We start from the raw sequence: 27990 nt of genomic DNA, 5'->3' as shown, positions 1-27990 counted from the left end.
GCAAAATATGCCTGAGAAGGAAAGGGGGGCAGCAAGGAAGAGCGAGGGATGGCAAGTAAATTATTAAGAAAAGGGGAAGGAGAGATGTTGAGGTAGTTTATTTGTGAAGAGATTTGATCGGATCACGATGTTACGATTAAGGTGGGTTTGGATTTTTGCATTTTAAATCAGATAATTACATGACTTTGTAATAATGATTTGCAATAGACAAGCAGAATGATTGTATGATAGAAGGATGTTGATGGATTTGGTTTTAACATGATTCTGTGATTCTTAAAGGCATAATATGCAACGTTTTCCTAAAATATATAAATAGATTCATGTAAACATAACCTCTTTCAGTCATCTTTTATGACTCACTAAAAGTGTGTGGTATTTCCTTATATTCTCATTATTCTGCTGTGCTCAGGACTCTTGGGACAAACCCAAAATGTCTGTATCTGATGTGCTGGCGTCTTCCTAGGGCGTTGACAAACAGTTTGGACAAATTCTTCTGCTTCTACTTTTAAATATCTTTGTCTTTGGCTGACATTGTTGTTTTTTTAGTGTCACTGGACTTTCTCTGGATCTCCCTTAATTGATTGAAATTTACTCATTACAGCTCCTTAAGGATCAAAAGTAGAGGCAGAAAAAAAGTGAGTGATAAACAGAAATAATATAAATAAGAATAAATTAAAATATAAATTAAAGAAAATTATATACACGATACTCCTTTTGCTTCTATAAATATAAAGATAATTGTGCAGGACACTTGCACGTATGTTGTAATACATAAATGATGTGTAGCAAAGAGAAAAAAATTTAAATTGTTAAATGGATAATTGCACAGTGGCAAGTCCGACTGATACTGAATTTTTGGTGTGGATGCCGATACCAATATTAGTTAGCAAATGAATTTTGATATCAATATATTGATTGATTCTTTATTCCAAGGCACTGACACAACAAACTTTCACTGGTATTTTTAATAATTATAAGTAACAGTAAAAAACAACACAAATAGAACAACCTGAATTAAGAAAAAGGGTTGAATATAAATAAAATATTGCCTATAAAATAAAAACAAAATAACAACAGCATTATGTTCTGTAAAAAATACTAATAGTTGCATATTACAGATATAAAGGATCTAATGTATTCGTATATAACATATATAAAGGTATATAAAGAGATTAGTATACATAAAATACTTTGTAGTCTTTGCATTGCTCCACTTTCTCCTCCTTTCCTCCTGAATGTATCACACTTTCCCTTGAATTTTTTTTATCTTCCAAACTTTCCCTCAGTTTCCTGCTTCTTCTGCTCCCCCACTTGGCCTCTTCCTGGACGCTGCTGGGATGGGTGGAGTCTCCGGGGTATCCCAGTGGATACTCGCCCGATGCCAGTCTAAACTGGAGCAGGTGTGCCCCGAACGGCCACACCATCTCCATCAGGCTGATCCACCTGGACCTGGAGGACAGCCAGGACTGTGAAAACGATGCCGTGAAGGTCAGGGGTCGAGAAGATCAACTTTAAATGCTTCTGTTGTTGGTGCTGCCATTGTACCCGCGATAACACGGTTTTCGGATTCTGCTTTTCACCAGGTCTTTTCAAACGGAAACCTAATTTCCGTTCTGTGTGGGAAAAGGGAATTTGAGGAGCTTCAGGCCACTGTAAATCCCTTGCTCGTCTCCCTCCCGGGTGGCTGCCTCTCCCTTTCATTCCACTCTGACTACTCAAACACCCGGAGGCACACCGGCTTCAGAGGATTTTATACTGATCAAGGTATGACCTTGAGAGGACAATAAAAGTGAAATACTGAGTTGTTTTAGTCCCACCAAACTCCATTGTATTTGTGTCCATTTTATTTTTCAACTATCCCATGGAGAGCCATTCAGTTTTTATACACATATATTTCAACAATGTGAATATTTTTGCAAAAATATCTTGAGGAAGGTGATATTTTTAGACTCACAAAGGTTTAAAGCTCTTAAGGTGACTCAGAAAAAGCAAAAATAATAAGTGTCCAGGGTTATTTTGTCCATTGTGAGTTGTGTCCTTTATTAAATTTGTAAATAAATGAGTAACATAATTTTAGAAATTGGCCAAATAAATAACTTAAGCACTAAGTTAGTTTAGTTCTAAAGACTGTTTGGCATTTAGACATTAAGTTTCAGTTGAAAGCTGCTGACAGGGCTGCAGTCACTGATGTCTCTTCTAAAACAGTTTCACTTTGTCTGTACAGTTAAAAACGAGTTTCACAAAAATAATGGAACAATTCTGCATGCTGTACAATAATTCATGATGCAGTATGTGACTGTGGTGTAGATCAATTAATCAACTGTGTAAATAAAAGCAACAGAAAGTAGAAATGATTCACTAAACTGCCTTTACTTCACTGTTTTTGTACTCATAGCATGAACAGATTCACTTCGAAGTGACTACAAACAACAGACCTACATATGTTACTCCTCACTGAACCTTCTGCTACATGTTAGCTAGTTCAAACACAAGGTAAACAGATACAACACTGAATAACTACCAGATACATTATTTGAGCATAAAATGAAACACAAAGAACATCAAAGTTTCTGTGTTTTGAATTCTAATGAAATAACTAAGTGACATGTTTGGATCAGAGTTATAACATGTTAACAGCTGAGCTTTAGAAGCTGGGCTGATTTTTATTACTTTTGGATGGAGCCAGCCTAGCGGTTTCTCCTCATTTCCAGGCTTTATGCTAAGCTAAGCTAACTTCCAGTTCCAGCTCATAGATGTACAATAGAATCTAGACAGCCTCAGCAGGGGTTTGCAGGCTTGCTTCCAATTTTTCCTCAAAACAATTGGAGGTTGCATGTTTGTAAAACTTTGCAAGGGCCAAGAAAAGAAATTTAACAATCAGTGACGTCAAGTCTGTGGGCCGGGAACTCATGGGCGGGGCCAGCGGGAGAAACAGTACTGCACAGAAAACATTTTTGGTGTATGCACCAGGTGAGCAATTCTCGTTAGACTGAATATTTGTAACAGAAGAGCCAATAAGTGCATTTTCCCAAATTTTCCCATAGAACTGCTCACAAAGTCTGAGGATTATCTTGAGTAACCAGCTCAGGATCTGGAAAGAGACATTGCTCTTAAATTTTTCACATGTATTTTTTGGCACCACAAGCCAAGCGCCATTTAGTTCCATTATATATTTCAGAAAAGGCAGACGTCTCTACAGTCAATATCTCTGTGACACAAAAGCATATCTGGGCTCAGTTTCAGGTCAGGGTAATCTACTCAAATATCTCCTACTAACCTGGTAGAAGAAAGGCACAGTGATGATCAGGACACCTAGCAACCATCAACAGAGCGATCAACAGACTTCAAACGCTGCCTTTAAGCTGTCTCATGTGGCGGGTTTTTCTACGTCTGACCTTTTCGTTAATTTGCTCCCCCAGACTTTGACGAATGTGTGGAAGACCCCGACAACGGATGCACCCAGTTCTGTCACAACTTCATTGGAGGGTACTACTGCTCCTGTCGCCATGGTTACCACCTGGGCGCGGACAACCACACTTGCACTGGTACAGATAATCACATTATCAGTAAACAGTGCGCAGAATGAGACAAATCAAGGAAGAAGGAACAAGATTGAAACACGAAGTGAAAATGGGAAAATAGAGGAAGCAGAAGCAGGCAAACGGGGGAGGAAAAAAGGAAGGGAGAGAGGGGAATCAGAAGAAGGCTGATTGTGTAATACTATTTATAATTATTTGACTACATTTGCTTGAAACGATGATGCTAATGACAATGAACTCCTTCTTTCAACACAGTGAGTTGTGCTGAGGATCTGTCAGGGCTGAACAGAGGTGACATATCCAGTCCCTCCTGGCCTGCTTCGTACGCAGAAAACGCCAACTGTCAGTACACCCTGTCTGTGGACGCCCACCTGCAGCTAGAGCTGCACTTCTCTGAAGATTTTGATGTGGAGGAAAGTCCTGATGGTCAATGCATAGACGCAGTGAGGGTAGGTGTTGAGTAAATACCTCATGCAGGTCACTCAAAGTTATAAAGTACAAAGTTGATGTATAACAGAGCAGGGAACAAATGATGAAGCTCAGACAATAAAGTGTTCAAACTGGATTTGTACACATCACACTTTAGTTATTTTATAGTCTATCTGTGTTATATATTATATTTTTGAAATGAATCAAAATGTATTTAATGTGGTATATTTTTGATGCTCAAAAGTGAAAACAGATGTTTAAAAAGATGTGAATTAATTACAAAGTGTTCACCTCCACCCAGTATTTAGTAGTTTGGCAGTAATTGCAGCTTTATGTGTGAGCAGATGTGTGGTCTCTATCAGCACATCTGGACTCTCATATCTGGACAATTTGTCTATTCCTGTTGTTTCGAAGCAATTCCTGGGTACCTTTAGCTTTATGTTTGAGCTAACTGTCTTGCTGAAAACCAAAACTTCTCAAATGACAGATTTCTTGCCGACTGAAGCAGGGTTTTCCCCCAGAATTTCCTTGTATTTTAATTCCTTAATATGACATTTTATCTTCACAAGCCTTCCAGAGCCTGCTGCATGATGCTGCCACCTTCATGCTACTGAGTCGGGATGATGTTTATAGTGATGTGCAGTGGAACATGATATTTATTCTGGGGACCAAAAAGCTCCATTTTGGTCTCAGCAGACAGGAGAACCTTCTTCAAGCTGACTTCAGTCTCCCATATGCTTTCTGGCAAACTCTCTCGGTGACCTGTATTGTCATATTTGACGTCATTAGATTATTAATCTGAAGCATCACTGTGTGAGCAGCATGTTACTGTTACTGCTGGATGTGGAGCTAGTTCAAATACTTCATGTACAGTTTTATATACAGGAACACCATATGTATCTGAGGGGTTGCGAGATGAGTCATGGGAGAGGAAAGAAGAAAAAACAGTTCTAATACACAAATATATTTGAAGTGTTTGGACTTTTTCTCATTTTTCAATTTTTCGTGAGATTAGATAATTTTAAGATTTAGTGAAATGAGACCACGTGGGAAGATTAGGAGGAAAAAAAATCACTATTTGGTGGAGCTGCTAACAACATCAGAAATGTGACACTGACCACACACTGCTTTTTGTGAGGCATCAGTAGCCAAAAAGGTTTCATCTTAAACAATATATTGTATTTTAAAATCGAATGATCTTATTGTCCATTGGGTAACATCTTCAGTAACTCGTCACTAAAGCTGTCATATAAATAGAACAGAAAGTTCAACATTTTCCTCTGAAATACGGTGGAGAGGAAGTATAAAGTAACATAAAACAGAAATACTCAAGTAAAGTAAAGTACCAGTGTATTTGATATTTTTGGTGAGTAATCTTTATAGGCACTGCACATGCTGGAGGACACATACATTTCAGGTGTGAAAGAATATATTTTATTTTCTCTCATTTTATTCTTATCTTAGTATGATTCTTTGTATATTCTTAATTTGAGTGTGTCTGCTGAGAGTCAGCCTTTTGCCTTAATTAACATACCTCTGTGAATAAACCTTATGTTGGCTCAGTTGTCCCCCGAAATTGCACCTATACCTGCTCTCAACCACTCTCCACTTTAATCTGTTAACTCATTGCTATTGTAATTACTCAGACTCTCACAGTGGGTCTGTCAGACATACTCCCACTTTAGCACCTAGTGCACATTTGGGTTTAAGAACTTTGTTTCCTCCCTTCTAGTGGAATTTGCATTCTGATCTCACTGTGATTTCCTGTAAAACTACATACAACCTGACAAACAGCCCCACTCCAGCAGGCGGTATCATGCCACCCTGTTGTGAGGCTGCGCAGTGAATAACGCTCATCCTGAACCAGCCAAAGATTTTGGACCTGAGAGAATCTTTTTTCTTCAACACAGGAAATGTACATTTGGTAACATGTTGTGTTGTTTTCAGATTGAGACTTCCTCTGGGACCCTGGGGCCATTCTGTGGCAACACTCCTCCCCCGTCTCCCTTACTCACTCACTCAAATCGTGTCCAGATCCACTTCACCTCTGACAGCTTTGGCACTAACAGAGGCTTCACTCTCCACTTCAAAACCAGAGGTACTGCGGCCTCCTCACCTGTAACACAACGAGAAAAGACTGTTCATCGTGAGCTGATCATAACTGTTCTTTTAACATGTTAACTGCAGACAAGGTGTGTCCAGCAGTGGTGACCCCTCACTCCACTGTGAGTCCTCAGAAACCAGAATATCCTCGGGGTCAAATAGTGACAGTCAAATGCGATCTTGGCTACGTTATGAATACTGTGAGTGCACAGAGAACCAGTACCTTTTAATATCTTTACAACCAACATATTTAAGCACGAGCTAATTAAGTTCTCCTTTTGCAAAGTAGCAAGGCGCCCTCCGCCTGTCCTCACAGTACGAGACAACATGCCAGAGTTCAGGAATATGGACTCCCAATTACAAATGTGAATGTGAGTCTCACTGTAACCAATTTATGTTTTTTATTTTCTGCAAATTTCTTGAGTTTCTTGTTTTTTTTTAACACTGTCTTTCACAATATATATATATATATTTATTTTTTTTTACATATTTTCTCATAGCGGTGGATTGTGGATTTCCTGATATCCCAGAAGATGGCATCCTTCAGCTGGTGGGCTCAGAAAACCAACACACTCTGTATAAAGACCAGATGCACCTGAACTGCACTTCAAGCTACTACACACTGGAAGGAGATGGTAACTATACCGATTCCTTTCCTGAACATTTGAGAATGCAAAGTTTTCAGCTTTTATTAATACGCTCTCTTCAATCTTTCAGACTCATACACTTGCGATGCCAGTGGTAAATGGGTATCAGGCAGCGGCAAGACAGAGATGCCGAAATGTGTTGAAGGTACAATTTTAAATGTATTTTTTTTAATATAAGTTATCATTTATTTGTAGATGTTTCCTTATTCATATTAATCTGTTGGTGACTGTGTATTTCAGTGTGTGGGATGCCTAAACAACACAGTGTACACACAGGCAGAATTTTGGGAGGTAAGGATGCAAAGCTGGGAGAACTCCCGTGGCATCTTCTGATTAAAGAACCAAGCAGAGGAGGAGCATCACTGATCAATGACCGATGGGCTGTCACAGCAGCTCATGTTGTGGAAAATGTTCCAGAAACGTCTTTGCGTCTGTATGGCGGGCTGGTAAATGGAAGAGCAACAATAAATAGGTTGGTAGGTAATGTAGCTGTCATAGACAGTGAGAGGATCATAATTCATCCCAACTATGTTAAGGACACAGAAAACCGCATCAGTTATGACAATGATATTGCTCTCATCAGATTCACGTCCAGGGTGACTTTAGGCCCAAACCTCCTTCCCATTTGTCTGCCAGAGGCAAACAGGGGCTTGCTAGAAGGTGAGCAAGGCACAGTGTCAGGCTTTGGGATAACAGAAATAAAGGATCAAAGGTTTGTCACATCTGCCCTGTTAAAATACGCTCACATTGGGGTCTACCCCCTTACACAGTGTAGGGATACGCCACGACACCCAGGTACTAATAACCCCATGCTTTTCACTAATAACATGTTCTGTGCTGGAGCACAAGGGAAGGACAGCTGCCAGAAAGACAGTGGAGGTCCATTTGTTTCGCCTATGTTGGCTGAAGACAATGAGCCTTATTATCTGACCGGCATTGTGTCCTGGGGACCCCCCTGTCGTGACAGGCAGTATAAGGGTTATTATACCAAGGTGGAGAATTATGTGGACTGGATTAAGCAGACAATAGATGCAGCAGAAAAATCTGAGACAGAGCAATGATGAGGAAAAAAACACTTTGCTACTAACCAGAATCATCTCATCTATTTCACAACTGTTTCAGATATCTAAAATAGAAAAATTCTATGAAAAAAGGACTATAATCATGTAATCAAATCTACCAACATTAATACCAGCAAGATAAGATTGTATCATGATTTCATACTTCACTTTTGTATTAAAGGAATCTGCAAATCAATTGCAGCATGTGTGCTTTAACCAGTTTATCAATACATTGTATTTTAGTCTTTACTACGTCATATTCAAATGCTGTGAAGCCTTCAATACTTTGAATGGAGACATTTTTGTGAATAACATGGTCACAGTGAAGATCCTGACACCTGGGTATACGAGATTTGAAGTGTCTTGATACGTGTTGTGACTACGAAGGCTGGATAATATGTCTGGAACTGATTGATAAAACACTGTTTTCTACTGTTGATTTCTATCACTGTATGACAAATGTATGAAAAAAAACCCAATAAAATAATCCAAATAATTTTCAGCGAGGTGTGTTTCTCTGATCAGGCAAAAACAATGAAGTAAAACAATGATTTCAGTACTCATGTTGTTGTTTGCAATTTTAAATTACAATTCGCTCATTCATTTTTGAATGAAATTATTCCCTTTTACAAATCATAAACCGCTCAAACAGTTACCCAGAAGAGCTATACATGAGACACACACGTCAGCTTTAAGTGACGATGGTATGACATTACATTACCCCGGTTTTCCAAACCACTCATGATTTTGTTCGCAATCTTTCTGACCACTTCCCACATCTGCTTTTGAAATAAATACAATTTTGTTTCCAGAATGCAGTGATTTGCAAATAGTTTTCGACCTACATTCAACTGATTACAGTACAAAGACAAGATATACATACTGATTGACTGTATTGTTTTTTGTATGTCTCCTGTCCCAACTATTCTGCAATATGTTGCAGGATCAAATACACAGTGAGTGTAATATCTCGTTTTTCTACTGCACTTAATTGAATATAGGTCGAAAAGGATTTGCAAATCATTGCATTCTGTTTTTATTTACGTTTTGCACAGCATCCTAACTTTTTGGAAGTGGGGTTGTACAAACAAATCTTAGTCGTTCTCTTAAAATAGATGGCTCTGATGTCACTTCCTCATGTGAGGCTGCAGTATTAGGAGAACAAGTAATTCTCTACTACCACTTAGTGTCAGTAATGGATTGAAATGTTATGACCAGCTCAAACTTGTTCTTTGTCCTTTGTACTTTTGTATTTGTACATAATTATTAGGCCTTTGTTTCATCACACTCAGACATGTCGTCTCAGTTGATGTTGCTTTGTAGGAAAATAGTACAATGCGCTCAAATTACTCCTATGCTGTTTCATGGTGTGGCAAGCAACTATCAGCTGCTTCAATCAGCAGCTTCACCTAGTGTTTAGACCCAAATGCTTCACCAGCATGGCTGCCTGGCCCCCTCTAGTGGTAGAATGAGGTTTATGGGTGACTGAGCCAAAGTTTGAAATAATGGGGATAAAGCTTGAGTGCTGTTTAAAAACATAATCAGGACAGTTCTTGATATTTTAAGTTATTCTCAGCAGATAATCCTCTGTTTTAGAGGAATTATTTCCAGCATCGACCCAGTTCCTCTAATTTCAAAGTCGAGCGTTCATTTGATTTTGCCAAGACAAACAAGGCATATTCCTGGCATTAACGCAATGAGTTGCTAAACGCTGGAAAGGACAGACTTTGTCGCATTAATGTGTCACTTGATTTGAGACATTTGCTCCTGCAACAGTGGATCGGTTCACTCACAGATTAAGTAATTAATGCAGAGATGGGGTGGACTTCCTGCATCATCTGGTAAGTTTAGATGGAATTTCAAACACATTTATATATTGTGCTAATTTTTGTTATGTATTACAAGCTTCAGTCCAAAATTCACCGCTAGAATTGTGAAGCTGCTTCTTATATCACTGTGTGTTATCTTCTGTTCAACCAATAAAAGCAGTGTTTTATAGGTTGACTGAGTGATCCATCTCAGTACGCCATATATAAAGCCTCGATAATATTATATGGTTGCAACAGCTGTGTTGATTGTGTCACAGTGTTTGCTCTTTCTCTGTTTGCATCGACTTTGGACCAGCAGCTCAGATGACCACAAACTGATAAACAGATCGAACTCTCTCTGTTCATGCACCTTTCCAGGTTTCTGTATGTTTCGGTGAGCGTGTGCAGGCGGCTGCCTGATTCAGAGCCTCAAATGTACGGGGAGGTCCGGTCCCCCCAGTATCCTCAGCCTTACCCTCCAAACCTGCAGGAGCAGTGGGACCTCAGTGTGCCCGAGGGCTACCAGATCCGACTCACCTTCACACACCTGGACCTTGAAGCTTCTGAAGGCTGCCATTACGACGCCCTCACAGTCAGACCCACATTTCAACACATAAGTTATCATAAAAAATAGACCAGTGCTGCAGTGTTTGAGGTCTTCACTTAAAAACAACCCAAGTCACAGTTTTAACTATATACCCCCTTATTTAAACTCAAATACCTGTTAGGAGGAGGACTTAAACTTATGATAATTATTATTTTTGTCTGGCCGCTTGGAGTCAGTGCAACAATTTACTTACTATTACTATAAAGATATCCTAAGTGTGTTGGCAAACAGTTGCTTATTTGCACATCCAACAGACGTGAACCAACATTCTCATTTATTTGGAGTTAGCATTCACTCGACTTTTAGCTCTGTTTTGGTCTCCACCAACTCCTGATGGAAACGTCTGTCTCTTTAGCCGCTAAAGGACATTAATTGCGATCTTAGCCTGCTGCTGAAAACAATGTTGACGAGAGCAGTGAGAATGAAGGTAAACAGTAAAGTTGCAGGCAGCTAAACTAAAACAATAACTGAAAGACACTAAAAACTTCCATGGGGCTGAGTGGTCATACAGATTTGGGGGATAATTTTGGGTTTGAGTTTTCAAATTATAATCATTCGACAGGGGTTAAAGGTGCAGGATGTAAGAACTGTCAAAGAAAAAGGAGGTTTTGTAGCATCACCACAGTAACGGCTAACTGCTGCTAACCATAGCTGCTGTTACTTAGTTAGCTAGCTGTCTAATTGGTAGCTAACTCAGCCTGAACTGGGAGCTCAGAGCACCGGGGGAGACCGCTGGGAGAAGGAGGTTTTCAGGCCCTGAGGGGTAGTCAAACCTGACCTGACCATATTTCTTCACATTCTGTGTATAATTTCAGTTAATTTTTGAATATTTAAAGATAAAAGTCTTACATATTGCACCTTTAAAGACTCAGAATTGGACTTGGACTCAATTTCAAACACTGAAGACTTGGGATGCAACTTTGGCTCAAGGTCCGATAACTAAACTCTGCAACACATTCTGCTGCTAATATGTGCTGTATGATGTCTTACATTCATATCAGCGTTCCTCATTCCTCATCATGTTTAAAATTTTATCCCTCATATGATCCCTCAGGTTCTCTACAATGATGAGGTCCTGGGAAAGTTTTGTGGCCATGAGAACTCTGGTAATGGGAATCACCCAGGCAACCAGCCCATAATATCTCCAGGCAACAGGCTCACCCTCCTTTTCCAGTCAGACGACAACAACCCAGAGCGCCACCAGAACGTGGGCTTCTATGCTCAGTATCAGGCAATAGGTAGCACTTATCCATCTTCTGTCAGCTTTCCCTGGCGCTTCACTCTTCCTCTAGTGAACCACCTTCCACTAACTTCATGTTTCTCTTATTTTCAGACATAGATGAGTGTTCTGCACCAGAACCTGCAGATGGCTCAGGCCCACTCTGCTCTCAGATCTGCCTCAACACCCTTGGTTCATACCTCTGTTCCTGTCACCATGGCTTTGAGCTTCGCTCAGACCAGCGCAGCTGTGTGTGTGAGTATTATGCAGTTCCTACGTATGTTCAGATTATTACAACCAGGATGTGGCCTAGCAGGGGGAAACAGTACTCAGTCAGACTGTTGAGATTCAGTGACTACAATGTATGGTTGATGTATGGCGAGTTATTTTCCCCCACTGCCCTCCTTCCCAGACTCGAAGCACATGCAAGTTGCTTACACAAGCACAAGATTATACTTAGACAATGACAAAGAGTCCTACACTGTAAGCTGATCAGCTGTTTATAATTGCCATTTGTCTGTCAATGTAAAGGTAAGCCTGTTAGCCTGAAAACAAAAGCCCACGGCTCTGAAAATACAGTTTGAGTTTAGTGACTGCCTGCCTTACTGCCTGCATGACTCCATTAACATATTGCTCAGTTTAACCATTATAAACATGTACTCCTTCTAAAAGATTATTGATGATTTTTTATGACTCATAAACAGACACTCACTCATTATGTGAACATTCAGTATTAATTTTAACTCTAATAAGCAAGAAACAGGCAAAATTAAAACAGACGTTGTGGACCAGCATGGACATTTGAAAGGAGAACGTGCTTGCTGTGAAACTGTTGTCGGAAAAGGCAATATTTCAACTTAGCAGCTTGTTTCTTTAATCTCTGCTGACATATTATAGTAATTTTCTGATTTAGTACATATATTACACATTTTCCATTTAAATACATAATTACAGTTAATAGTATTGTAGGCTACCATTATCAAAGTCTGAGCTGATGGAAGTGAGCGGATAAATCGTGAATATTCATTGTGAACCTGAATGATTTCTGCATTTTGCGGTTGCCCAGTATCCTGCAGTGGTGGTATATTTGATGAGCCAGGGGGGCATTTCTCCAGTCCGGGATACCCTGAGCCCCCGCCTCATGCCGTGTCCTGTCAGTACATCATTGCTGTTGAACCTGGCTTCATTGTCTCTCTTAACTTCACGGACAACTTCCACATCGAGAGCGTGGACACAGATCAAGGTCCAAACTGTCTCCATCACTGGTTGCAGGTAATGACAAGCAGCTTCCATACGCTAAGTATTTTTTATATGAATAAAGGAAAATAAACAGAGCACTAAACAGATACGTTGTACAACAAATCAGCCGTGTACTCGTCTCTTAAAAGGTAACCATTCCAGACAGAGAGCCCATAAAGCTGTGCGGTGGAAAGAGTCCAGGTCTGATAATCACAAACTCCAACATTGTCACGCTGGACTACCACACTGATGATGAAGGACAGAGCAGCGGCTGGAGCCTGGACTACAGCACACAGAGTGAGAGAGAGAGGGACCGACGAATGAGACCAGAAATAAACCAATGAGCAATTAAACTGCAATTAATGGTCCTTACAGGTTATGAGTGCCATTGTCGAAATATTTTGGCACTCAATAAAATACATTTTCGACTATACTGTTTGCACGTGAAGGGGTGTGTGTAAGACTGTCATCACACTGTCATAACCACGTCATGAACATGAAGGACTCTTTATAATGTTTATGACTGTTGTTATTAACTGTCAATTATGTCCTCTGTTGGCAAATAGCCCTAATAACATTTAATTATGTCTTTATAAAAATTCCAAACAGTTTACTTGAAGTCCAGGAAATTAGTCATGACATTATTACAAAATGTATTTGACAGTATAATAAAACTTAATGAGGAAAATATTATATTATATATAAAATATTATATAGATAACCACTGAACACATATGACAGTATAATGTAATATTAAAACTAGACAGTTGTTTTGTCATAACAAAGACATCTCAAACAAATTTTGAATTAAAAATTCCATAATTGACCAAATGACAATTGCTGGCAACAGTCATAAACATAAAGGCTCTTAAAGAGTCTTTTCAACCCCTTCAAACAGTGTGTTAGTGTTGATGTTACATGCCTGCTTGTCCTTTTGCATTTACAGGAATACAGTGTCCATCTCCTGGTAGAGTAACTAAGGGCAGGGTCACTCCTTATCTGACCGAATATCTCTACAGAGACTACATCTATGTGCGCTGTGACCAAGGATACAAGCTCATGATGGTTAGATGTCCTATACTCAACATCCACAGTTTTTTTTTAGATCTCATTGTGTGTGATAAAATAATAAATATTGGGCTGATATTTTATGTTGTTGCCCTGTTTTCTCTGTCAGGATGGGAGGGAGCTTGAGAGTTTCTCTACTATGTGCCAGAGCAACGGACAGTGGCACCTCCCTCTGCCAGAATGCCACAGTATGTTTACATTTAAGCTCAGAAAACTGTAAAAATTAATGGAAACGCTGATTAAGTTTTCTGCATCTCACTGCAAAATATTAATATGTCCTTGTGTTTTTGTTCCTCTGCAGTAATTGATTGTGGAGAACCCAAACCTTTGCTGAATGGAGGGGTTACCTTCCTGTCTGGCTATCAGAATCAGTACCTTTCTGTTGTTCAGTATCACTGTAATGCACCATTTTACTCTCTCTTTGGGGGCGCAAATGGTGAGATTTTTACATACAGTGTTCTATGATGCCCTGTTTTAGATTTTTCCTACCAGCCATTGATTTCCACTTACGGACTCGTAAAAGCAGGCTGACACCAAACTTAATCCTTCTCTTGTCTTGCCTCTGCTCTTCAGTTAGCTTTACATGTGAAGCGGACAGAAAGTGGAGATCCATGAATGATATTGTTGTCAGTCCAACATGTATACCAGGTACTGTTTTTGCTAATTTAGACTGTAGTCTAGAATCTTCTGTTTAATTGGAACATGACATCTTGTGTGAAACTTAACATATGTCTGTGTCCCACCCAGTCTGTGGCCAGCCGACAAAACAACTCTCCGCTTATCAGAGGATCATTGGAGGCAGCGAAGCTCCAGAAAACACCATTCCCTGGCAAGTGTTACTGAGTGTCGATGGAAATAGAGCAGGAGGCATGGTGATCGGAGACCGCTGGATTATGACTGCAGCTCATACCTTAGTGAGCAAAGGAAGTAGAGCAGTAAACGACTCTGTACGGGTAAGTGGGCGAGTCATTATCTGTATGCCCTCTACCTCCATGCTTTTGAACTAACATTTATATCTACCTACGCTGCTAATTTGCAGATTTACATGGGACTCACTGATGTTAACGCCCTGATGAAGTCTCCTGTTTCAGCTGCCTCACTCCATATTCACCCTGCGTACAACAACCCCAACGAGGTCGACTACAACCATGACATCGCCTTGATCAAACTGAGTGAACCACTCACATTCCACTCATCTGTTATGCCAATATGTTTGCCACCAGAGGATGCCACATATGTCACTGGCATGATGGGGTAAAAAAAAAAAAAAAAAAACTGCTGCGGTTTCATTTCCTAGCGCTGTATAATCCATTTTATATTATTTGAGTTATTATCTTTGCTTTTACTTTAGTGAACTCTGTCATTTTACCTTGCAACCACCCTATCTTCAAGACAGCAGACTGATTTGCCTTTTTCATAACTGTCCTGCTACATTTGTTTTTCAGACTGGTGTCAGGCTTTGGCCTCACAGAAATGGGCGTGCGACGGATTTTGACAAATAAGCTGAAGTACGTGCAGCTCCCTGTGGTGGAGCAGGAAACGTGCAGCACTTCAGTCACCTTGGTAAAGGCGAGAAAGGACAATGTACCAAGTCTGACAGATAACATGTTTTGTGCTGGAGTCCCTGAAGGTGGGAAGGACTCCTGCCAAGGTGACAGTGGAGGCCCCTTCGCCCTGAGAGATGATGACGGACGGTTCTGGGCTGGTGGGATTGTCAGCTGGGGGGTTGACTGCGGAAAGCAGGGAACATATGGAGTTTACACCAGAGTTTCCAGTTACCTGAACTGGATCAACAAGACTATGCAGGAGAACTGAAATTTATTCCAACTCATGACAACATGATGTGAATAAATTCTGTTCTAAATATACTCTGCCTGCAGTGTTAATGCATATAGAGTCACAAAATAGCCAGGAGTTAACATAATCTTTCAGTCGATAATAAAATGATCAAGTGCAAACAATTATTATCATGATTAGAAACATTTCTAAACTTTCTACAATTAACAAATGGATGTTGTATTGATTGTAAAGACATTACATTGTATCATAAAAGTCTGCTAAAAACTTTTTGAATAAAGTGTCATAATGCAGAGTGACATGTGCCTTTTTATGCATGTATCTCAGATCTTTTCTCTGGTAAAGATGATATCTTGATTAGTATGAACTGACTTCCTCTCACCAACTTGCTATTTGACAGTCACTGTTTGGCAGATGCCACTATTGTATAAGGCCCAACTAGACAGCACAGTTTTTCCAGTGAGAAGCATCATTTCCAGTTGATTTCTACAGCCAGGAAGAGTTTTTGGACCCTGAATGCCTTGAGTTGAAAAAAGGTTCAATTCAGAGTAGAAAAACTCCCAACATAATTCACATTTTTTTCTCATTGTCCAATCATATTATTAATATTGAAAGATGAGCCATATGTGGTGATGAGGGCGAAAGTTGCAGATGTTTGGAAATAACAGTCATGGAGGAAAAGCTAGTGGTGGCTGTTGCTGGACACCTGGAGATATATGATTTTACCAACTGAAGTTACCAGAAAACAGCAGCCTGGAGGCAGGCACTTGAGATTTCGGATTAGTTGTTCTCATTCATTTTGCTAAGGACAGCTGATTCATTGTTTGCCTGGTAACAATTTTTAAAAAACACTCCGTACTACACTTTTATATAAAACAACAGCTTCAAAAAAAAAAAAAGGCAGTGCAGTGCACACATTTTGTAACCTGTAAAACAACTTATTTAAATAATCTCTCTTCATGAACTTCATCAGAGAACAAAGAAGTAAGATCTAATTTCATTTACTTTTTTTAGGTCTTCACTGTACTGTGTGCTGTGCTCATATTCTACTGTACACTCACTCTGTTTTACACCTTATTTTCCTAGTTCAGTTTCAGTAGACAAACAAAACCTGGAGGTTAAATTCCATTGCAAAATACTACAAACTGCAGCTTGTGTGACATTATTGGACCATTTGTGCATGAGCCATTTCACCTAAAACTGCAGTCACACAGAGATAAACTTATTGCAGACATGGGATGGAGCTACTGTATTTTATGGTAAGCTTGGTGTATTTTTTTCACTTTCACGTTGTACGTTTTAGTAAATTGTTCTTTTTCATAAATTTCTCTCATAGAAAAGCAGTATATACAAAGTGTAAGTGTAGAACAACACTACACTGCACAACAACACTGTCTATGAACAGTGTTTAAGATTAAATACAACTGATCAAGTTCACAAAGAACCATGTACAGAACTAAAGTGGTTGTAAAAGTTAAAAATGGTTGTATCACTCTGTTTGTTCATTTTCTGTTTGCATCAACTTTGGACTAGCACCTCAGCTCCAGGTCTCTGTTTATGCTCAATTTCAGGTTTCTGTGTTTGTCAGTCAGTGATTACTGGCAGCTGACGGACTCTCAACCTGTAATGCGTGGGGAAGTCCAGTCCCCTCAGTATCCCCGACCTTACCCTCCCAACCTGCTGAAGAAATGGGACCTCTGGGTTCCTGAGGGCTACCAAATCCAGCTGTCCCTCACACATCTGGATATTAAAGCTTCTTCAGCCTGTTATCAAGACTCTCTGACGGTCAGAGCCATATTGAAACATATGTAATATTTTAAGCAGACTTGTATTCAAGTCCAGAACCCAAATTTTATTTGGGTTCATTTTATTAATATTCTTTGCCTTGAGTATTGATGACCTGTACAAATTGAGGTCTTGAATTGCAACCAAGGACTACATCACTTTTTTCACAAACTACAAATCACTGAAATACTGATTGATATACTGTAAACTTGGTTGCAGACATAGTTGTGGGCTATGAACACAGAGCTGATAAGATGATGTTTAACCAAGACATATGGACGTATGTGTGGAGGACTTGAGTATCAGGTCAGACTTGAAATCCTCTTTAGAAGTTGGCTTTTTCTAGCAGATAGTGAGGATGGCTGTGTTACCGTCAGAGAGAGGCAGTCCAGTGACAAAATCCAAAGAGATGTGGGAAAAGGGCCAATGAGGAACAGGCCTGTGGCTGGAGAATAGAAGAGTTCTTGTGTTGAGAACAAGACTGAGGAAACAAGTATACCCCAGAACACCCCAGACTGTGGGTTATGGAGCACATAAGATGGACATTAAATGCCTCAGCCTTCGTGGGCCTGACCAGCGATTTCTGGGCAAGGCACAGCAAGGTGTCATGCATCCACAACCAAAAAGTGGCTGAAGTGGCTGCGGTACAGACACCCATTCTCCTTAAGACAGTGCTATTACTCATCTGTGAAGACCTGGGTGCGACGTAGTTGTATAAGCTTGAGGGATAAGAGTGAAGAGCTGGCACTCCTCTCTGTTTCTGTTTCCACAATCTGACAGCGAAAAGGGGAAAACGGACAGGTACGGACTGCAGGCCAGAAGAGGGGAGTGGGTATAGGTGAACTGCACAGTCAGGTAATAGGGAATGGCAGGAAAAAGGATCACTGCAGTCCAGGAGGGAGTGCCTCATCATGATCAATGATCTAACAATGTTTTTTTTTTGCTCTGTGCACTGTTCAGGTTCTCTATCATCAAAAGGTCTTGGGGAAGTTTTGTGGCCAGGAAAATTCTACCGATCACCCAGGCAAAGAGCCGATCCTTTACCGAAACAACAGACTGACTCTCATATTCCAAACAAGTGACTCCACTCCAGAGCTCCAGCAGCACGATGGCTTCTCTGCCACCTACAAGGCAATAGGTAGAGCTTTTCTGGTCACCTTCCTCTTCCCAACAGTAGATTATATCTCCCCTCTTTCAAAAGAAATTTCACCTTAAAAAGTGATTCATATGGTGCATTTTGGTTGATCAATATCAACAAAAAATGTATCTCTAGAGCTGGAAATAAGCATCAAATCTGTCCAAGAATCAAAATGTATCACAGTGAATTCAGCTGTCATGTGTGGAGCAGCTCCAAGATTTATCACTATAAATAAATAAATAAATATAAATCAATAACCTAAATTAAACTTTGGGTGAGGTTTTCCATTTAATCACCTTCTCATTGTCAGACATGGATGAGTGTTCAAACTCTGGAGATGGCTCAGGTCCATTCTGCTCTCAGATCTGTGTCAACACCCCTGGTTCTTACCGCTGCTCCTGCCACAATGGATACAAACTTCATTTAGACCAGCGCACGTGTTTGTGTGAGTACTACATACAGTAAATGCAAATGTCTTTGCATGTTCCTTAATGTATATCTTGCTGTGAAGCTCAGTAGTTGCAGAATCTTTATTCTGAGGGGAACTACTAAATCTCCTTTTCTTTCTACGTTAATGATTGTTTTTGCCTCATGTCCAGTCTCCTGTGGTGAGAATATATTCGACAAGAGTGAGGGACATCTGTCTAGTCCAAGGTACCCTCGCCCCTCACCTCCTTTTCTGTCCTGCAAGTACATCATCTCTGTGGATCCCAGATTCACCGTCACTCTAAACTTTAAGGACAACTTCCACATAGACAGCACGGACACTCCACAAGGTCCCAGCTGTCTACATCACTGGCTGCAGGTATTGGCAAAGGATTTCTTTACGATAAATGACAATTAAAAAAAGAGGGAGAGTCTGATATGTTGCAGAGTAAATAAATAAACTTTTCTACTACTTCTCCCCTTGAAGGTGACCTTCCCAGACAGAGAGCCTATGAAGCTGTGTGGCGGAAAGAGTCCAGGTGTGATAGCTACAAACTCCAGTACTGTCAGACTGGACTACCACACTGATGATGAAGGCCTGAGTCTCGGCTGGAGCTTCTACTACAGCACATATGGTGAGAGACATGAATGTGCCTTACTTTTCTCTTATATTTGCCGTTAAACAAAGCAAAACAAAAAATCCTACATGGGATTTAAAATTATTAAATGCACAAATAGTTGTATAACATTTCTGCTATGTTTTCATGAAGCAAATTACATTTTGTTCATCATTACTAATATTTCACAACGCAAAACGTGAGCTGGCTTTTGTACGTACTGTCTTACGAGTGGTCTGGGGCACTCTTAAATTTTGTTCTTAATCACAAACAAACTATTGATGAAGAATTGATGAGTGCCACAGAAGTTCTTAAACTGTTCCTGCACGCAATTTAAGATCATATCTGTACATACAAATGATTCATGCATGAGGCCCGATATCTACACCTGCAGATAGCGATTAATGTTTGGTTAACATGTCTTTCCAGAGGTTAAATGTCCATTTCCAGGGAAAGTGGCTAAAGGCAGAGCAACTCCTGTCTTAACTGAATATTTTGACAGAGATTATCTGACCTGTGATTAATGCTTTTGCTCTTTTACTGGCAAACTGTTAACATGTCCTTTTTTTGTTCTTTTCTAGTAATTGATTGTGTTGAACCCCAACCTTTGCTGAATGGAGGGGTTGCCCACCTATCTGGCTTTCAGAACTTGTACCGTTCTGTTGTTCAGTATTACTGCAATGAACCATTTTACGCTTTCCCCGGGGGACGAAATGGTGAGATATCTCTATACATTATTTAATAAATATGAATATAAAATTAGATTTTTGATAAATCTTAACTAAAAATGAATGTCATTATATCCATCTGGTCTTCAGTTAGTTTCACCTGTGAAGCAGATGGAAAGTGGAGATCCAAACACAACAGTAACGTCACTCCAACATGTTTACCTGGTATTGAAACACTCTTTGATCCCAGATCTAGGACATTTTATTTAAAACATGAAGTCTGCATCTATGTGAACCTATTTTGTCTCATTCTCATTCCCAGTCTGTGGTCAGCCAACAAAACTCATCTCTACTTATCAGAGAATCATTGGAGGTCGTGAAGCTCCAGACAATACCATCCCCTGGCAAGCATTACTGAATATAAATGGAATAAGAGTAGGAGGCATGGTGATCGCAGACCGCTGGATTATGACTGCAGCTCATGACCTAATACACAATGGACAACCAGTATCAAACAAGAGTGTACAGGTATGTGGGCTACTATCTGTGTTATCTGTAGGCAGATTGCCTCCATGTTTTTGACTTGACATTTATTTACTCTTATGCTGTTTGATTTGCAGATTTACATGGGACACACTGAACTTAAACCCCTGTTGAGGTCTCCTGTGTTGGCTGCATCAATCCATATTCATCCTGGATACAACAACCCCAACGGCTTAAACTTCAACAATGACATTGCCTTGATCAAACTGCAAGATCCACTCACATACAACTCATCAATAATGCCAATATGTTTGCCAGCAGAGGGTGCCAGATACGTCACTGGCATGATGGGGTAAAGAAACAACTGATAGTTCTCATTTCATAATGCTATATTAGATTATTTCATTTATTTTATTATTTATTTTTCATTCTATGCTTCTTTTTGCTTGTCTTCCCCTGGTTGTGCTAACATGTGATTCTTGTCCAGCTCTCAGGAGACTGATTTGCTGAGTTTACCATTGCTGTTTTTGTTTTTCTTTCAGTCTGGTGTCAGGCTTCGGAATTACAGATATTTACCCCCCTCGGATAACAAAGAAGCTTAAGTATGTGCACCTCCCTGTGGTGGAGCAGCTGACGTGCCGTAATTCAGTCAATAACCTGAAGAGGACAAGGAACAACATACCTAGTGTGACGAATAACATGTTTTGTGCTGGACTCCCTGAAGGCGGGAAGGACTCCTGTCTTGGTGACAGTGGAGGTCCCCTCGCCCTGAGAGATGATGACGGACAGTTCTGGGCTGCTGGGATTGTCAGCTGGGGGGTTGACTGTGGACAACAGGGAACATACAGAGTCTTTACCAAAGTCACAAACTACATGGACTGGATAAAGAAAACTATGCAGGAGAACTGAAACTTACAATAATTCATTACAATGTGATATGAAGATGATGAAACAAACATTTTAAGGAAACAAGCAACAACATTTGCTCTAAATGTACTCCGTCTGCAGTGTTAATGTGTCACAAAAAACCTTTGAATTAGGATAATCATCCAGTTGATTATTAAATGATTCTGCGTACATTTCTATGTATCATGATTAGAACCACTTCCAAACTGCCTAAATTTTTTAAATAAATGTTATACTGATTGCAAAGTCATCACATTGTATTTAAATCTCCTGGATTTTTTTCAATAAAGTGACATAATTCAGACTCGCAGGTTCATTCATGCATGTTTCTCAGATTAATCACAGATCTTCTCACTGATAAAGGTGATAACTAAATTAGTATCAACTTCAACTCCCTCTCACCAACTTGATATATGTTGTTATGTCCCTTGCATTACTGCAGATGCTATTACTGTATATTGATGTGAATTACTGTGTATGTCTACTGTATACTGTGAGTAGTTACTTAATATCCCATCAGACAGTCACATCTCCTTCCACTGACATTTTTCAGTCTTCACAATACTCTGGGACTTTTTACTGCACACAAACTTTGTTTTACTGTTCATTCTCCTGGTTACGTTAGTCAAATGTATCGAGGTGTTCCTGGCCCTGTTCTTCTCCAATTCATATCTGCTTTTACTTATGCCAAGACAAACAAACCCCGAGGTTAAATTCCATCGCAAAATGCAACAAACCACAGCTTGTGTGACATTATTGGGCCATTTGTGCATGAGACATTTCACCCTAAAGCTACAGTCACACAGAAATAAACTTATTGCAGACATGGGCTGGACCTACTGTGTTTTATGGTAAGCTTAGTCAATTTTCACCTCTATGTTGCATGCTTTAGTGAATTATTGTCTGTCTCATGAATTTCTATCCTCAGAAAAAAACAGAACTACACTACAGAACTTTCAAAGAACAGTTTTTTAACACTGAATAACTGATCAATTTAAGTACGCTATAGAAATGCTATGTGGTTGTACAAGTTAAAAATGTTTGTGTCACTTTGTTCCTTTTCTTTTTTGCATCAACCTTGGACTTGCACCTTAGTTCCAACTCTGTGTTTATGCACATTAATTCCAGGTTTCTGTGTTTGTCACTGAGTGAGTGCTGGCAGCTGCCCAACACTGAGCTTGAAATACACGGGAAGGTGCAGTCACCTCAGTATCCACAGCCTTACCCTCCCAACCTGCTGAAGCAATGGGACCTACTGGTTCCTGAGGGCTACAAGATCCAGCTGTCCATTACACATCTGGACATTAAAGCTTCTTCGGGCTGCTATGAAGACTCTCTGACGGTCAGAGCAATATGGAAATCTTACATTATATAATATTGTAAACATTACATAAATGTTTTTGTACTCACGTGTAGAACCCAAATTTTATTCTAACATTTATTATTTAACTTTGATTTGAATATTGATGACCTGCACAAATTGGGGTCTTGAATTGAAACCAGGGACTCCATCACTTTTTTCATCCATCCATCCATCCATCCATCCATCCATCCATCCATCCATCCATCCATCCATCCATCCATCTAGTTTCTGTTTCTCATCTGGGGACAGGTTGCTGTGGAAGCAGGGTAAACAAAGTAAACACCCCTCTTCCCAGCAAATACTTTCCAAATTCTTTGCATTTTTCAGGTTCTCTATGATCAAAAGATCTTGGGGAAGTTTTGTGGTCAGGAAAATTCAACTGATCACCCAGGCAAAGAGCGGCTCCTTTCCCAAGGCAACAAACTGACTCTTATATTCCAAACAAGTGACTCCACTCCAGAGCTCCAACAGCACGCTGGCTTCTCTGCTACCCACAAGGCAATAGGTAGAGCTTTTCTGGTCACTTCGTTCTTCTCTACAGTGTGCTATTTCCAACAAACTTCAAGAGAAATTCCATCATTCATTTTGTCCTAGGATTTGTTCTATCATTAACTGTCTGCGGAGAAGCTCCAAGATCCTTTGAGCTTAAGACAACACTTATTCAAATTCACAAATTAAAACTAAGCCAAACAACAATATAAATATGTATAAATAGCCTAAATCAAATATTATATTAGATTTCCCCTTCTCATTATCAGACATAGATGAGTGTTCACAACCGGATTCTGGAGATGGTCCACTCTGCTCTCAGATCTGCATTAACACCCCTGGCTCTTACCGTTGCTCCTGCTACAGTGGTTACAAGCTTCATGTAGACCAGCACACATGTTTGTGTGAGTACCATATACAGTAAATGCATGCTTTTTTGTATGCATCTTAATGTATGTCATCCTCTAAAGCACAGTATTTACAGCATCACATTAAGGCAGCTGAGACTGTGTTAAAAAAACATACTTGTGATTATCAGGTGAAGTACTGAACCTCTTTTTTCTACAATAATGCTTGCTTTTGCCTCATGTCCAGTATCCTGTGGTGGTTGTATGTTTGACAAGCATGCGGGACATCTGTCTAGTCCAGGGTACCCTAACCCCTCACCTCCTTCTTTATCCTGCAAGTACATCATCTCCACTGAGTCCAAATTCACTGTCTCTCTAAATTTCACTGACGACTTCCACATAGAGAGTGTGGACACTCAGCAAGGTCCCAGGTGTCTACATCATTGGCTGCAGGTACTGACAAAGAGTTTCCTTACAATGAATGACAAATATTCTGATTCTGATTCTAAAAAGAGGCCAGTTCTGATATGCCTCAAACATTTTACTATTTCTCATCTTGTAGGTGACCATCCCAGGCATAGAGCCCATGAAGCTGTGTGGTGGAAAGAGTCCAGGTGTGATAACTACAAATTCCAGCACTGTAAGACTGGACTACCACACTGATGATGAAGGCCTGAGTAATGGCTGGAGCCTGGACTACAGCGCAAACGGTGAGGGATAGAACGGGCGAGAGACATGGTGTTTTGTTTGATTGACAGTAACAGTTTTAAAACTGTAGAAACATGATTTATGTTTGGTTATCATGTCCTCTTCAGAGGATGTGCCATGTATCAAAGTGACAGACAGTGGCACTTCTCTCTGCCAGAACGACAGACTTGTCTGTTTTGAGTCCAAAATTTTTTCTTATGACAAATAAAGAAAAAAATACTACAACCCAATACACTTCTTGTTACTACCAAAACATGAATATATCCTTGTTTTGTTCTTCTCCAGTAATTCGCTGTAAAGAACCAGAACCTTTGCTGAATGGAGGGTTTACCTTCCTGTCTGGCTTTCAGAATGAGTACCGGTCTGTTATTCAGTATTACTGTAATGAACCATTTTACTTTCTCCTTGGGGGCATAGATGGTGAGATATTTATGTATATAATTCCAAAAATATCATAAATGAAAATTTGTTGTTTGACATATTTTAACTAAAATTAAATACCATTATCTTGTTCCTTCTGGTCTTCAGTTAGTTTCACTTGTGACGCAGATGGAAAGTGGAGATCCAACTACAACATCACTCCAACATGTGTACCTGGTATTTAAATACTCTTTGATACCTAATCAAGGATATATCAATTAAAACATATCAAAAAACACAAAACATATAACTGTGTCTGTGTGAAACTGTTTTGTCTCTGTCTCATCCAGTCTGTGGTGAGCCCACAAAATTCATCTCTACCTATCGAAGGATCTTTGGAGGCAGTGAAGCTCCAGAAAATACCATCCCCTGGCATGTGCTACTGAGTGTAGATGGACAAAGAGCAGGAGGTATGGTGATCGCAGACCGCTGGATCATGACTGCAGCTCATGCCCTAACACATAATGGAAATACCGTATCAAATGAGACTTTACAGGTAAGTGGAACCATGTAAGTGCTATCTGCATGCAGACTGCCTCTATGTTTTTTGACATTTATGCTGTTGATTGGCAGATTTACATGGGACACACTGATCTTGACACCCTGCTGGGCTTGCCTGTGTTGGCTGCATCAATCCATATTCACCCTGGATACAACAACCCCAACGGCTTAGACTTCGACAACGACATTGCCTTGGTCAAACTGCAAGATCCAGTCAAGTTCAACTCATCCATTATGCCAATCTGTTTGCCAGCAGAGGGTGCCACATACGTCACCGGCATGATGGGGTAAAGAAACAACCACTGCTTTTCATTTCATAATGTTATATAATCAATTTTTCAAGATTTTATTTTTCTATATTAGTTTTGTGCAGTGTGTGGAATAAGTATTCAGATAGTTTACTAAAGCAACCACCATATTCTGAAATTACTCAACTACAAATAAAAGTACTTAAAGGACCAGTGTAGGATTTAGTGACATCTAGCAGTGAACTTGCAAATCACAAACATCTTGTCTCACTCTCCTTTCCAAGAATGTAAGAATACGTATGGTGGCCACAAAACTTGCAAAAACCATTAAAGGTTGTATCTAGAGCCAGTGTTTGGTTTCTCTGTTCTGGGCTGTGATAGAAAGATGGCGGTGCAACATGGCGGCCTTCATGGAAGAGTGCATCTTTGCATGAGAGAAACAGCAGAAAGTGTCTGTGTGTGTCTTTATGCAGATGCACTGGTTATTTAATTCTCTTTTCTCTAGAGAGTTCCATCTGTCCTGTCAAGTTTATCATTACAGTTTCTAGTTTTGTTGCCTAAATGTCCTATGATTCCCTGCAGTGACTTTACTGCCCACATGGAAATGAAACCAACAGCAACCCTTGCTAATCATTAGTACATTGTTAAAGAAAACACTCAGACATCAATACACAATAAAACAATCTCATGGAAAGTTTGCACTGTTCAACATAATTTAAAAGGTGATATAGTCTATAGAGACGGGTAGCGGTGTAGGCGCAGATTGCCAGTAAGAGAGACACTGTGCACGCTTTGCACAAAGCACAGCAGTGAAACTTCATTGATTATTCAATTCTGTTTCCTTTGGAGAATTTCCTCGGTCCTTTCAAGTTTATAACTACAGTTTTTTTTGCTGCTTTAATTATCACAATATTTGCTGCAGTGGCATTACTGCCCACATGGAAACTAAACTGACAGCAGCATCTCTAATTAAAGATCATTAAAAAAACAAAAAAACAAAAAAAACAATAAAAAAATAAGCTGGATGCTTGACATCATTTACGAGGTAATATATGTGCCCTCTCTAACATGCACCCTCTGTATATGAACAGTTCAATGTGATGTAATGAAAACGCAACAATTCTTATTTTCAGGTGCTTATAAACCAATGATTATATACTTATGAACACTATATTCCATTTTTGCCATATTCTGCCAATAAACCCCTGTAAATCTTCCACTATGGACCTTTAAGTAAAAGTATATATTATGAGGAAAATGCTTCTTAAGAATAACAAGTAAAAGCACTCATTCTGCCATAGAATGGTCCCTCAAATTTGTACTCAAGTACAGTACTTGAATAAATGTACTTAGTTACATTCCACCATTTTTTGTGGACACATTTAACCTTACCTTTAAATCTTTTTGCTTTTGTCCTTTTTTATGTCAACGTGTGAATCTTGCCAAGTCTGCACAGGTGACTCAGCTGACCCTACTCACAAAACTGTCTCTTCTACACTTTTTTCAGACTGATGTCAGGCTTTGGCCTCAGAGAATTTGAAGGACGACGAATTTTAACAAATAAGCTGATGTATGTGGAGCTGCCTGTGGTGGATCAGGAGACATGTCGTAATTCACTAAATAACCTGAAGAAGACAAGGAACAAGATACCAGGTCTGACAGATAACATGTTTTGTGCTGGAGTCCCTGAAGGTGGGAAGGACTCCTGTCAAGGTGATGGTGGAGGCCCCTTCACTCTGAGGGACCATGGATACTTCTGGGCTGCTGGGATTGCCAGTTGGGCGCCTGGATGCGGAAAGCAGGGAACATATGGAGTCTATACCAAAGTTGCTAACTATCTGGACTGGATCAAGAGAACCACACAGGAGAACTGAATTTACTATATTCCACTACATTAATAAAACTTGGTGTGTTGAACAAAATCAGAGACAAATATAGCCAAATAAAACCATATAAGGAAAATTAACTTGCCTCATATTGTCTTTCCTTATCCTACTTATAATAAAATGACATACATGAGGTATAGCATGTTAGCCCCAGGTGAGCAGGATAATAAAACTAAACTTCTGTTGTTAAGCAGTTTTTGCATCTGAGTTAGAGGGGAATTATCCAAAGCAGAGACATCATATGTAAACTCTTCTCTGAACAAAATAAAGCAAAGACCCTTTCAGATGTAATGTGATTTGATCTGCGTTCGCTGCAGCTTGCCAAGCGGAGCCCAGTGCTACATGCTTTGCTAGATGCAGAGACAAGACCCTGTAGCGTGGCACAAGCCATTTGAAATAATGGATTTCAAAGCACAGTGGCAGACTTGTTGTGTGGTGTCTGAAAGCCCCATAACACCGTGTATCTATCAATAATCCAACAGCCAACT

At 39.8% G+C, this 27990-nt stretch overlaps 4 protein-coding genes across 4 annotated transcripts; all 4 read left to right on the top strand.

Annotated features, from left to right (window-relative positions):
* Positions 1-7: 7 nt before the first annotated feature.
* On the top strand, positions 8-8275 carry LOC146321942 (complement C1s subcomponent-like). Its single transcript, XM_084725871.1, has 11 exons — positions 8-55; positions 1198-1488; positions 1584-1764; positions 3420-3545; positions 3795-3988; positions 5916-6066; positions 6156-6271; positions 6361-6442; positions 6572-6706; positions 6789-6863; positions 6959-8275. Exons 1-11 carry the CDS (start codon positions 8-10, stop codon positions 7777-7779), a joined length of 2220 nt encoding a protein of 739 aa, XP_084581997.1. The 3' UTR covers positions 7780-8275.
* A 1189-nt stretch (positions 8276-9464) lies between these two features.
* Positions 9465-15816, top strand: LOC146321941 (complement C1r-A subcomponent-like). The gene is made up of 13 exons (XM_084727254.1): positions 9465-9620; positions 9966-10179; positions 11249-11432; positions 11528-11668; positions 12480-12685; positions 12802-12949; positions 13599-13717; positions 13830-13908; positions 14022-14156; positions 14294-14368; positions 14468-14673; positions 14760-14974; positions 15166-15816. Exons 1-13 carry the CDS (start codon positions 9595-9597, stop codon positions 15533-15535), a joined length of 2118 nt encoding a protein of 705 aa, XP_084583380.1. The 5' UTR covers positions 9465-9594; the 3' UTR covers positions 15536-15816.
* Positions 15817-16623: 807 nt separating this feature from the next.
* LOC146321940 (complement C1r subcomponent-like) lies at positions 16624-21548 on the top strand. The gene is made up of 11 exons (XM_084727255.1): positions 16624-16776; positions 17089-17302; positions 18263-18440; positions 18751-18885; positions 19040-19245; positions 19354-19501; positions 20065-20199; positions 20302-20376; positions 20474-20679; positions 20772-20986; positions 21177-21548. Exons 1-11 carry the CDS (start codon positions 16751-16753, stop codon positions 21541-21543), a joined length of 1905 nt encoding a protein of 634 aa, XP_084583381.1. The 5' UTR covers positions 16624-16750; the 3' UTR covers positions 21544-21548.
* Positions 21549-22224: 676 nt separating this feature from the next.
* Positions 22225-27582, top strand: LOC146321939 (complement C1r subcomponent-like). The gene is made up of 11 exons (XM_084727257.1): positions 22225-22391; positions 22669-22882; positions 23231-23408; positions 23662-23796; positions 23987-24192; positions 24302-24449; positions 24733-24867; positions 24976-25044; positions 25158-25363; positions 25441-25655; positions 27124-27582. The coding sequence occupies exons 1-11, from the start codon at positions 22225-22227 to the stop codon at positions 27488-27490; spliced, it is 2040 nt and encodes a 679-aa protein (XP_084583383.1). The 3' UTR covers positions 27491-27582.
* Positions 27583-27990: the final 408 nt, after the last annotated feature.

The sequence above is a fragment of the Lutjanus erythropterus genome, chromosome 9 (genome assembly GCF_056507025.1).
Source record: "Lutjanus erythropterus isolate fLutEry1 chromosome 9, fLutEry1.hap2, whole genome shotgun sequence".
Classification (NCBI taxonomy): domain Eukaryota; kingdom Metazoa; phylum Chordata; class Actinopteri; order Lutjaniformes; family Lutjanidae; genus Lutjanus; species Lutjanus erythropterus.
Note: the sequence above shows the minus strand (reverse complement) of the source record. Positions and strands in the feature narration are given on the sequence as shown.

What these genes read in the sequence shown, in the direction of transcription:
- LOC146321939 (XM_084727257.1), top strand. Translation starts at nt 22,225, where the DNA reads ATGCCAAGACAAACAAACCCCGAGGTTAAATTCCATCGCAAAATGCAA. An exon ending in AGACCAGCACACATGTTTGT is followed by an intron (nt 23,797 to 23,986) that starts GTGAGTACCATA and finishes CCTCATGTCCAG; the next exon opens with TATCCTGTGGTGGTTGTATG. An exon ending in GTCTACATCATTGGCTGCAG is followed by an intron (nt 24,193 to 24,301) that starts GTACTGACAAAG and finishes CTCATCTTGTAG; the next exon opens with GTGACCATCCCAGGCATAGA.
- LOC146321941 (XM_084727254.1), top strand. Translation starts at nt 9,595, where the DNA reads ATGGGGTGGACTTCCTGCATCATCTG. An exon ending in TGCTCAGTATCAGGCAATAG is followed by an intron (nt 11,433 to 11,527) that starts GTAGCACTTATC and finishes TCTTATTTTCAG; the next exon opens with ACATAGATGAGTGTTCTGCA. An exon ending in CCTGGACTACAGCACACAGA is followed by an intron (nt 12,950 to 13,598) that starts GTGAGAGAGAGA and finishes TTGCATTTACAG; the next exon opens with GAATACAGTGTCCATCTCCT.
- LOC146321942 (XM_084725871.1), top strand. Translation starts at nt 8, where the DNA reads ATGCCTGAGAAGGAAAGGGGGGCAGCAAGGAAGAGCGAGGGATGGCAA. An exon ending in AATGCATAGACGCAGTGAGG is followed by an intron (nt 3,989 to 5,915) that starts GTAGGTGTTGAG and finishes TGTTGTTTTCAG; the next exon opens with ATTGAGACTTCCTCTGGGAC. An exon ending in TTGGCTACGTTATGAATACT is followed by an intron (nt 6,272 to 6,360) that starts GTGAGTGCACAG and finishes TTTGCAAAGTAG; the next exon opens with CAAGGCGCCCTCCGCCTGTC.
- LOC146321940 (XM_084727255.1), top strand. Translation starts at nt 16,751, where the DNA reads ATGGGATGGAGCTACTGTATTTTATG. An exon ending in TTTCCCCGGGGGACGAAATG is followed by an intron (nt 20,200 to 20,301) that starts GTGAGATATCTC and finishes TCTGGTCTTCAG; the next exon opens with TTAGTTTCACCTGTGAAGCA. An exon ending in TACGTCACTGGCATGATGGG is followed by an intron (nt 20,987 to 21,176) that starts GTAAAGAAACAA and finishes TTTTTCTTTCAG; the next exon opens with TCTGGTGTCAGGCTTCGGAA.